This window comes from Phacochoerus africanus, chromosome 3 (genome assembly GCF_016906955.1).
Source record: "Phacochoerus africanus isolate WHEZ1 chromosome 3, ROS_Pafr_v1, whole genome shotgun sequence".
Lineage (NCBI taxonomy): Eukaryota > Metazoa > Chordata > Mammalia > Artiodactyla > Suidae > Phacochoerus > Phacochoerus africanus.
Window position 1 is genome coordinate 99,893,994 of NC_062546.1, and position 12,301 is coordinate 99,906,294.

Sequence of the window (12,301 nt, forward strand, 5' to 3'; positions counted from 1 at the left end):
AAATAAAGACTCCTATTACTTTCTGGAATGCCCTCTTGAATTGCTCAAGAACACAGTGAAAAGGCTAATTTAGCAGTAAAATTTCTACAACGCCCACTTAGTGTGACTATGCCACAATCATCTAATCAGAGTTAAAGGAAAAGAAACAGCAGAACGATTATTTAAAATTGTCCCCATCATTATAACAGGTGATACTCACTGCTTTTAAGCAATACAATTGTCAAAGGTTGTGTCAATACAGTGTGGCTTCCAGATTTTATTTTTCCTTTTGTCCCAGATATATAGCATATGCATATTTTTTTTTCCTTTTTCTTCATAAATATGCTTGACACGTGCTTTAGTTTCACTCTTCTTCAGTCATGAAATTTTAGAGTGAAAAAGGAGCTGGCTTATCCATGAGACAGCTGCCGAGGTGGCGGTTCCCAGCCCCCCACCGGCTAGAGGAGTGGCTGCTGTCCAGCGCCTTGTCCCCTGCCTTGCCCCACTGGGCCCCGTGTCCTGACCACACCAGCCCTGCCCCCCTGGATGAATGAAATGAAAGCGTGTGACCACCTACCCACACACCTTGGCAGAGGTGCACTCCACACACGGCGGCCCCCACCCAGGCACGTAAGCTTGGTTGCACCTTCTAAGCGATACCCTGGGAAGCAGGAAAACGTCAGCGAGTCCCCAACTCCAAAGTGGAAACCGATTCTTCTGCTGAAGGCAGGCACACCGGGGTCATCACAGGGCTCAAGGTCATACTCTGGGACATGGAGAGACAGAGTGCATTGGTGGGGACCTGGGCAAACACTCGAAAACAATTTAGCAGGAAGAAAAAGTGATATTATTTTAAAAATAAACCAATATATTTTTTCCAGACTCTACTGTGACTGTCCTATGGGTTTTTTTTTTTTTTTTATTTTGTACTACAAGTTCTCTCATGGAAAATGGAATGAATTGTTTCCAAAAAAAGAGATATATAATATTGTAATAACATGATCCATTCAAAGTGGTCACTTCAACAGTATGAAATTATTTTAGTGATACATCTAATTGTTGAAATGAGTTACTCTGCTCTTCTTAAAGGTGTTTTGGACAAACAAAATCTGATGACACACCAACTAAAAGCAGTATCACCAGGTATGTTTGTTTGTTTGTTTGTTACAGGATGGAGAGCTTATCATAACCAATTTCACCCCCCAAATAACTCCTCAGTATGGAAGAGCAAAAACATTTCTCTATTTTTCAATTTATAAAACCATGGTTTATTGACATGTAATGGAAAATATTCTGGAAACTGCTAGAAATGTCTGAAAACTACTCAGAAAGTACTAAATTTAGTAAAAAAAAAGAAAAAAAAAGAAAAAGAAAGACAAAGAAAGAATGATGTTTGGTATATTGCTTCATTTGGGGATCAAATGTCCAAAGTCCAGGTGCCAATAACCACCTTTGTATTTGTCTCATTCTTTAGTGCCGACTCTTCCGAGTCTTGATACATGAGCACAATTGCACTTTGATGGTCTTGCAGGTCAATCCTTCAGTCCCTCCTTGTTCCTTCTTACAGCTTCCGCAGCTTGTAATGACCAGTGTTTAGTCAAACAGTAACAAACGGCAAGCTACAGGCCTAAGGGAACACCACTAGGGACCGGAATGGTGGAAAGAGGTTCAAAGAGGGTAAAGTGTCATTTAAAGGAGGAGCATTGTTACAGTGGGGGGGGGGGGAGCAAAAAACAGTTTTTCATATGATGGTGGGAAAAGTGTGCTCCTCTTTCTGAAAAAACATTGCCTCCACTTTCTGATGTCCAACTTTCCAGTTTATTTCAGGTTCAAACTCTAAAGCGTGGATTCTGTACTCTCAATGAACAGATTAACCCCAACCCGCTTTTTGTGCTCAGTATTTCTCAATTTTAATCCATCTTTTCTCTTCCCATCATCCATGAGTTTAGTCACTGGCATCCCAAACCTACATGAAGAAGAGCTCTTGGCCCCAATTTTTCCCTCATCTCATTCAACTTATCGGCCAACATCTGAGCTCCATTCTACATTGTTTCTGCCCCATTCTTCATCTGGGTAAAAAATCTTCTCTGGATCCCAAACATATTCAAACTACTCTGGGCCACTCTGGAAATACACTCCTTAACTTGACTTATTTTCAGCATGACCCAGTGAGGAAAAGAAAATAGACTATAGGATTTAACTCAACAACTTTATTTGTCATACCAAAACATAATGGCAGACTCTCTAGGAAATACTAAGAACTGTCACAATCCGGGGAGCTTTATCTTCATCTAACAGATGTCATTTTCCTCCTAAGTATCTACTGTGTACTCAACTCAAATCATATCTTTGCTTTCATTTCTTTAAAAACAATGGAAAACTCTTCACAAATAGGATAATAATTTGATATTATTTTATGCTAGATTTACTGCAGTATACAGAGAAACACTGTGATTTTATGGTTCTCTGTTTGTATATATTTTTATTTCATATTTTGAAAGGTGTCCTCTGAAAGATTCCTACTAGAACAGGAAGCCTGACCTAACCTTTGACATCATAGTTGTGTTAGTTCTACCCTCCTACATCAGGTCATATAAAGGTTCTTGTATCAATTGTCCTTTACTGGCTATTACACACTGTTTGTTTGCACTGTGTGTGTTTCCAGGTATTCATCCAATAGAAGAAAAATTCATTCCATCTTCCCTCCGACTCAAACATTTTGCCCTTAGAATGGACTTTCTTTATCTTTCTTCATCAATTATCTTGTCTCACTCACATGAGCACACAACATGTGTTACAGGGCCCATTCTCAGAATGCGATACCCAAACCAAACCAACCAACCAACACTTTCATGACCTCACAGGCACTCAGCCACCACACCGTGTTTCTGGTGACCTTTAGCACCCACTTTTAAAAGGAGATGTTTCCACAAAGTCTTTTCCCAGCCGCTCTTCAACCTACCAACCTGGGCTTCCCTCCAAACAGCCCTGACCAGAGCCACCACGACCTCCATGTGTGAACACACTGGTCAGTCCTTGGTCCTCTCCCTATTTATACAGTGGAAGCCCTCTTCCTCCTAGAAGGGTTTTCCTTTCTTAGCTTCTGGGACACTCTACCCTCCTAACTCATGCTCCCACATTCTCAGTCTGTGATTTGAATCCTCATCTCTGCATCAAAACAATGTGCCCTGGACTAACAGAGAATCTTCTTTCTTTGTAACCACATTCACACCAGAGCTTATCCAGTCCCACGTCTTTAAATTTTGTCCATTTATTGATGACCTTCAATCTTATTTCCTAATTTGACCCTCTTCTGTGAACTCAAGACTCTTGAAAATCCCTCTTGGATATATACCTAAAATTTCCCAAAGCAAAATATTGCCTTTTTCCTCCCAAACCTGCACCAGTGCTCATGTTTCCTCATTCACAGAGGTGAAGACCTTGGCCCCATGTGCGTTTCATACACATTCAATCCAGCCTGTCTGGTCTGCTCCACTCCAGCACCAACACTGTGCCCTCAACTCCCATCACCTCCATGTGACCGAAGATCTTTGTAATGAGATGGGACATTACTTAGAAGGAGCTTTGAAAAAGATCATATCATGCCCATCTCTGTTTAAATGCTTCTAATGACTTTGCATAACACTCACAATTCACACCCAAGGTACTTAGGTGATCTTCTTAATTTCTGGGCTCTGCCCAGAGTGACCTCTTTCTGTAACCCCAAACCTGCCAGCACTGCCCATTCTGGCTCTTCCTTTTTGAGGAGCAGCCCCCTACCCAGCCTGGTTCAGTCTTTCAGTTCTTTGCAATCAAGTGTTAGCTTATCAGATATACCCACTCTGGCAACTCTCTACAGGTAAGCATCTCTTAGGTCCTTCACCATTTTATTCTTTCTGATAACTTTTCCATTATTATCTCCCCCATTGGATTATAGACTCCATGAAGGCAGGCCTTTGACTTTATTCCTTGCTGTATTTCCAGGGCCTACAATAACTTTTGACATCTTATAGGTGATCAGCAAATATTAATTTAATTTAAAAAAAATAATGAGTTTTCTGAGGTCTTTCCAGGCATTGATGATGCAACAAGACACATGAACAGGGCTTCGTGGTGCAGTGAAGTGGACAAATGCAGAAAGTAACGTTCAGAATCTGGTCCATGAGCAGTGTTATAGGAAGATGGGAGAAGAGGTTCCGCTGAAGAAAGAGTAGGGAGACTGTGGGGAAGAGACAAGTCTTGGTCTGGGTGGAAGAGTTCTGCCTGATAAAGAATAAAGAAAGGCTTTCAATGAAGAGAAAACCATATCTGCAAAGGCACTAAGTTGTCTAAATGTTCACTATATGAATAGAATGACCAGGGAATTAAGTGAACTCACAGAAAGTTGGCATTCAAAGAGTATACTCATGGGGAAGGAAGGTGAAAAAAACTAAGTGCACACAGAGCAATCAGCAACTGACACTCAAGACAGAAGGGAAGGTGGACAGCTCGACCTAAACACAATTATAAGGACTTCTTTTCCCCAAATATTCATTCCCATTAGGAGCTGCAGAGACATTGGCTGGGAGACATAAGTGAGAAATGCCCCTTTAGTAAGTCTTCTAAAAAGGACAGAAAGAAACTGGATGAACAAAAGAAAAAATTCAGATATAAAAGCATACTGATTTTATACAAATATCAGAAAAGTCTCCAGAAGGGTAAAGACTTCATTCACAGAATAAAGTTGCTTCTTATTTGATCATAAAGAATAAACTCCATTGTATTAGTGTTACTGGAAATTGTTCACAGCCCAGTTTCAAGGCAAAATGCCTACAAATGAAATTATTTCTTTAGCATATCCAAAGAATACATTCACACAAGAATCAGCTTTGCAATCAAAGGTGTGTTTGTTTTTTTTGTTTGTTTGTCTGCAACCTACACCACAGCTTCAGGCAATGGAGATCTCACAGCAGTACTAACTGGGATACACCCGGGGAGAGAGAGAGAGGGTATTAGCCTTAGGAAGATTCAAATCTTTGACACAGAAAGTGGCCAATTTCACGATTACCACTGATTACGGCAAATTTCTAAGAAATCAAGCAGTCTAAGCCTGTCTGAAAAGCTCCATTAGCGCAGTGAAATACTAGGAAAAATCAACAAAGTCAAAGTAAGATAAATGGCAGTTGGTCATAATTACGGGGCATATAAGACAATTCAGAGCATCTTAAAATCCCTAAGAAGTCTTTTTTTTTTTTTTAACAATATTTCAACTTGACAATGACACCTCAATGAAGCCAAAAATAACAGGATTTCACTTTATATATTAATGATCATGCAAAAGTTAGTACGTAATTATCGCTCACTTAGTGCCTACTCTGTGTAGATATTGGAATGGAACTGTCCTGATGTGAAGGAGGAGCACAGAAACCCTTCTACCCAGAGTCTTAGCTTCAGAGAAGGGGATAAAATAAATACTCAGATATTTTAACAATGCATCTGAATAGTATCACCAAACATTATTAAGGAATTAATAGAACTTAACAGTAGAAGGAACCACTTGTGATTATGGGACTCAGGCACCACCTTATGAAAATTACATTAGCTCTGGGCACTGAGGAATGAAGTGGAAAAACACTTTCTTCTTCAAAGCATCATATACACAAACGGAAATTGATTTAATTGTTTACCCCCTCAGTAATCTTAGAGCAGTGATTCCCTCTGTTGGCTGGGGGTATATCCGAGACTCTGCAGGAGATCACACCATGCTGCTTATTGAACATCGTTTATGGGATTAGATTTAATCTCCTACATATCTGACCAGTTAAATGTCTGCAATGTTTTTTTTTTATCTCATCTGTAAAAATATGAGTATCATTCTTAGCATCATTCTAATTAAGCAGTTTAATTCATACAAATAATGTCTGAAACAGAATAAATCCCTCACAAATAATATCTACGTTTTATAATTAAAGTGTTTCTTAATTTTGGAGTAACATTTTGTCATTGTGTATGATAGCATTAAAGTCAACAAAAGCTCAGCCTCGACAGACTGTGTGTTTTCACACTTTTTTTCACCCTAGAGGTACTTCTCAGGGCAAATAGTGCTGTTTCCTGGAAGGTAGGATCCAAAATAATCAGACAACATCTAATTCTGAGTACGTCCCCCAAGAAGGACAGTTTCCTCAGAGATGTGGATAGAACTGATGACAAGAGGCTGAGAAGATGGCAATACTAGCAAATTTTTGGGGATGTGAATTAAGGAAGGATGTGGGACAAATGGTCACCTGTAGATGCCAGGCAGCTGTCCTTGCATCACCTGGAGGGAGGGCTCCTCCACCCCAACTCCAGCTGCTCACTGGTGGGCCCTTTACCTATGAACACACACACACACACACAGACACACACACTCACTCACTCATTCACATAAATGGTACAGTCATTGCCAGAGAAGAGAAGATGCCAACATACCTGAAAACGTGATGTTGAAGCCCTCGTAGGAAATGGAGAAGTCTGATATAAACCGAAGCTGGGCGGTGAAGTTTCCGAACAAACCTGCCTTAATGGTGTGAGGCAGCACTGACCCAGTGAGCCTGGCCACTGGCTCCGTGAAGCTCCCGTCCTCAGTGATCAGTAAGTAGTCATGGGAGCTCTCCAGGTGAAAGGTGTGAAAGATCATCTGCACTCCTGAGAGACAGGGATGGAGACAGTGAGAGAGACAGACAGCGAGACAGAGACAGAGAGACATAGAGAGGACAGAGACAGAATGGGAGAAATAGAGAGGAGACAGAGAGAGACAGAGCCAGAGAGGACAGAGACAGAGAGAGACGGAGAGACAGAAGGAGGGAGAGGGTGTAAAAGGGGATATCGATAGAATTACAGCTGGGGAAAATAATTTCTTCTGGGCTTAGAGACATTTGAGTCTTGAATCAAAATATAACTTTAATATACACCCTTAATTTTGAAGTTTGAAAGAAAAATAAATGGGTAGAAAAAGACTGGTTTTAGAAGTGAAAGAAAGAATAAACAGCAAAAAATAAATTCCTAAGCATACCTACGTACAGAGGTAGATAGAGAGTGTCATAGGGACGTAGAGATAGGTATAGGTACAGGTACAGATAGAAAATACGAGTAAAACACAGCAGGAGGTTTACAATGGATAGTACACAGGCCCTTAGGGAAAGCATTTGTCCCTGAGGATCAAAGGGCCAGTAGCATTCCCATTTTATTACACACATGTCTTTTAGAAAAATCTTAGCTTGGAGGTTTAACATATAAACGTGCGCCACTAAGGGAAGACTATTTTGAAATCATAGTTTTATGTGGCCTTTGTGTATATGTTCCATAGTAACTATACCCACAAAGTACTATTTCTGAAGTCCTATAAATAATGAATAAAATTAACCATTAATAGGTTATTTTTACTACAAATACTTATTTTTATGATGGCAAAACCTTCATCACTCATAATTTATTTATTCTTAATTTCCTTCAATGCCAAGTTCTTCTTAACATGCCTTTATTATGGCACAGTGTACTATGGCCTATGTAATCAAATATGTCAATTTAACATCAAGTTGAGTTCAAATCTAAGTGGAAAGACAAAATCCACATGATGTTACTGTGATCAAAATTCCAAATTACCTTTTGAAAGTGTAGTCATACAAAAAAGACCCAGATACAGTTCTAAATCCATTGTTTCTAAACTACATTTCCTACACAAAAAGCATTTTTTTCCTGGTTTTCACTCTACTTCTTTATGAGGATAATGAATTCTACTCCAAAAATCAACATTGGATTATGTGAAGATTAATTATTCATTATGTATAATAACACCACATACACTTAAAACACAAGGCAAATACAAGAATATATACTAGATTTAGCATGGAAATGAATTTAGACAATTTCTTATTTCCTTTTATTTAAGAAATGTTCATATTTATTTATTGCATGCCTCTTCTCCTTACCATTACACCTAATTTTCAAGCTTATATTCACGTGCATAAATTCAAGTGATCAGACCAAGAGAGAGTAAAACAAGGAATCTACTTTTTCTTGAAATCACTGATAAAGACCATTTTTTTTCTAAAGTCTTATTTAAAAATCAAAATTAACAACTGAAATGTATGTGATGAAATGAGTTATTTGACTTGTTCACACATGAATATTTTCTCTCTGTTCCCTAGTTTGTACCTAGTTAATTGTGCTGTATATTTGAAATCTATATAATACACTTACCCTTTCCATGAGACACCTCAATGGTCCACGTGCAGTTTAGGGAGTTTGGGTAAAAATCTGGAAACCCAGGAGAAAGAACTGTTCCACTCTTTCCATGGATGTAGCCTCCACAGAGGGCTTAAAATAATAAGGAAATATTACTGCACTGTTAAAGCTTCACAATTACTACAATAAAATATTTTTATAACAACATTCAGTGTGCACAAGGACTAAAAGAATATTTAATATGATCTCCATGAAAAACAAAACAAAACAACTTTATTTTACTTGCAATATGCCACCTCAGATACAATGTCCTAAATCACACAAAACCTAGAAAAACAACACAGAGTGATATTTAACTGCTGAAGTAGAACCCTCCTGTGTTGGCTAACCCTCCTGGGTCCCAACTTGACTGGGTCACAGGTAGCCAGACATTTGGTGAGACATTATACTGGTGTGTCTGTGAGGATAAGCCTGGATCCAGTTAACAATGGAACTCAGGGGTTCCATAAAGCAGACTTCCCTCCTCAGCATGCAGAGGCCTCAGCCAACAGGTGGAAGGCCTGAAGGGGTTGAAAAGGCTGACAGTTGCACAAATGAGATGGAACAGCCCTGGCCTGATTGCTTTCAAATGGGAACATCAGCGTCTTTCATGTCTTCAGACTTGAACTGAAACATTAGCTCTTTCTGAGTCTTGATGCCATTAGTATTCTGCAAATGGAATTTACACCATTTCCCCCTCAACCCATGCACCAGGTCTCCAGGCTGGTGACTACTGATTGAGACTCTATTACGTGATTCAACTCCTTATAATAAATCTTTCTCTCTATATATATATATATACACAGAGAGATGATAGATATATAGACATAGATAGATAGATAGATAGATAGATACATAGATAGATAGATAATCTTATTGATTCCATTTCTCTAGAGTTGCTTGTCTTCTTAGAAGCACTTCATTGAATTTAAATCCTTTACAACAATACATGACCTGTTAAATAGGCCTCAGAGGCTCATTTTTGAAGGAAGAAAGAGAAAGTCATACATGATCACTTGAAAGGAAAAGTCGTGACATCTAGGGAATCAGTGTAACATGGAAGTTTAAGTGCTCAGCCTGAGGTCAGTAAGTGATGAGTTCAGATGCTGACCGGTCTCTGGCTCTGTGATCTTTGACAAGTGGCCTGCCCTCACTCCTTTACAGTTGTTTTATCTTGAAAATGAAAAGAGTGATAAAAGCTATCTATTAGGGTAGTGTGTATAATGACTGTCTTTATAGAACACAATTTATAGGTTCTCATATGTACTAAACACCCAAAATGTTAGCTATCAATTATGACTAACAGGTGTTAGATCATCAAGATACCAATAATTTAAAATTTGAATAAAATCTATATACCTTAATTTTGCAAACATTTCAACAGTGATACATTCTCATGTGTGTCTTTCTTTTCTTTCATATCTTAAGCCCTATCAAGTTTCCGGAGAATGAAAATGCTGAACTCAGGAGTTCCCATCCTGGCGCAGCAGAAACGAATCCGACTAGGAACTATGAGGTTGTGGGTTCAATCCCTGACCTCCCTCAGTGGGTTAAGGATCCAGTGTTGCCGTGAGCTGTGGTATAGGTTGCAGACACAGCTCAGATCTGGTGTTGCTGTGGATCTGGCGTGGGCTGGCAGCTGTAGCTCTGATTTGACCCCTAGCCTGGGAATTTCCATATGCCACGGGTGCGGCCCTAAACACACACACACACACAAAAAAAAAACAAAACAAAAAAACAAAAGAAAATACTGAACTGAAAAGGCATCAAAGCTGATAGAATCAGCGCAATCAGAGGCTGGGGGGCTGGGGGCTGGGTGGCTGTGGGACTGGGGGACTCAGGGAATGGGTTGTGTGGAGGCTGAGGAATGGGCGGCTGGGAGCCTGAGGGACTAGGGGACTAGGGGGCTGGGGGACTGGGGGACTGGGGGACTGGGGACTGGGGGCTGGGTAGCTAGAGATGGAAGGTTGGGTAGCTGGGGGCTTGAGGGGGCTGGAAATCTGGGGGGCTGGGAGGCTGGGTAACTGGAAGGCTGAGGGACTTGGAGCTGAGGCTGGGGGGCTGGGGGACTTGCAGGCTGGGGCACTGGGGGCTGGAAGGCTGGGGGAGCTGGGTACCTGGGGGTTGGGGACTGGGTGGCTGGGAGACTGGGGGCAGGAGGACTGGGAGTCTGGATAGCTGGGGCCTGGGGATTGAGGGTCTGTGAGGCTGGGGGACTCAGGAAAGGTGACTCAGGTTCAGCCATGAGTCCATCTCCAGGTCCCTTAGGGCCCTAACCCCTGCATCATTCATGGATCCACTGTAAATATGAACATCATTAATTATGTGTCACAAAAGCTAGTTCTATAAATAATATTTGCAAAAGAATTAGCATATCTATAAAAGATGTGATATTTCTCAACATGCTCACTCAGTACGTTATTTTCAGGGGTCAGAAAAATCTCTTTGACTCTGCAAACCAAAGGGGGACGAGCTATTTAAAAATCAGCAAAATAGAAACTTTGTCATTGAGCTTTAGGATATTTCGTAGTTTAAAATTTTCACATGTTAAAATTATACTGACTCATTTTATAATGAAAAAGGTAATATCATAGCCTTTCACATTAATTTATTCAACAGATAGTTATTAAGCATCTGCAACTTATGAGCAAAATAGACAAAAAGGTCTGTCCTCATAGAGAATACACTTCAGGTGAAAAAGAGAGAATATAACAGGAAGTGCTAAATAGATAAGATGTTGGAAGATGTCAAATGCCAGAGAGGAAAATTAAGAAGGAAAGCACAGGACATTCTAATGCCTGGGGTTGGGGGCAACATAAATGGGTGGTGGTGGGAGGCCTGACTAAGATGTGGCCTATGAAGAAGGACTTGGGACAGATGAGGGAACCACTTGACAGCTGGGGAAGAATCTATGGGGAGAAAACACAAGGACAAAGCGGCTGCGGGGGCCATGGACACAGTGACTGGGAGGAGAGAACAGAGGCAGCTGGAGGGGAGCTGAGTCAGGGGCTGCCCAGGCCTTGGCCGTGTCTGATGAGATGAAGGACCACTGCAGGCGCGCACAGAGGATGCCCTAGGCTAACTCAGACATCAGCCTGATACTAAGCTGCTACATGAGAATGGGGTTGAGGGGCCCCATTGAGAGCAAAACAGACAAGATTCTGGCCCAAAATATCAGGCTGGCAGTGGAAGTGGTCAGAACCTAGCCATAGTTTGAAGATGGAGCCAGTGAGATTTTCTTGTCAACGGGACGTAGGCCCCATGACAAAAAGGAGGATTCAGGGATGTCTGTGAGGTTTTAAGTCTGGGTGTGAAAAAATGGAAGGTGCAGGAAGACTTGAGGAGAATCAGGTTTTGAAAGTAAAGCAGTTCAGTTCTAGATAGAGGAGCTCGATGTCTCCACGGGGAACGTTTGGTGCTGCAGTTGGATACGCACCATCGCACTGGAGCAGACTGACCAAGAGGTGGAAATGACGGCAGAATGGGAGGGTATGGTCAACACCGTGACTGCAGATGGAGATAAGGAGAATGAAACCTGGGTTGATCCTATGTTGATAGCTCGGGGAGATGTGGAGACTTCAATCAAAGAAACTCAGAAGAAATGGCCGTTTTAGCAGGAGGAAAACCAAGAGAGTACACACAACATTGTAAATCAACTCTATTTTGATAAAAATTAAAAAACAAAACAAAACAAAACAAAATATGAGAGTAGAGAGTCCTGAATATAGAAGCTATAAACAGGCTACTTTTCATTTGTCTATGATTGAGTTGGTACAAATTAGTACCTTGACTTCTCAACGTTTTATCAAGGATTTAACCACAGTGAATGAAAAGCAGTTTATGTAAAATTTATATTTCACATCCTGTCATTTATTTGTAGCTCTTACCCTAAAATCTGCTTTGACCCTATAAACATAAAAATAATTCATATCCAGCTACTTTAAACAGTATAAAATGTGTCAATGTTTATTCCACCCACTGTCCTAACACCTTCAAGATAAATTGATCACATTCATGGCTACAAACACAGTAGTTTTCCAATACATGTTTGTGGAAAGAGTAAACATTTTACAAATATACT

At 40.5% G+C, this 12,301-nt stretch overlaps 1 protein-coding gene across 1 annotated transcript in view; it reads right to left on the bottom strand.

The window, feature by feature from the left end:
- CSMD1 (CUB and Sushi multiple domains 1) overlaps nt 1-12,301 on the bottom strand; it is a 1,865,356-nt gene that overhangs the window by 316,458 nt on the left and 1,536,597 nt on the right. Inside the window, exons 19-21 of the mRNA XM_047772241.1 lie at nt 8,197-8,313; nt 6,427-6,642; nt 557-745 (exon numbers count right to left, since the gene is read on the bottom strand). Of these exons, the coding sequence (XP_047628197.1) occupies nt 557-745; nt 6,427-6,642; nt 8,197-8,313 (522 nt within the window). The remainder of the gene's footprint in view (nt 1-556; nt 746-6,426; nt 6,643-8,196; nt 8,314-12,301) is intronic.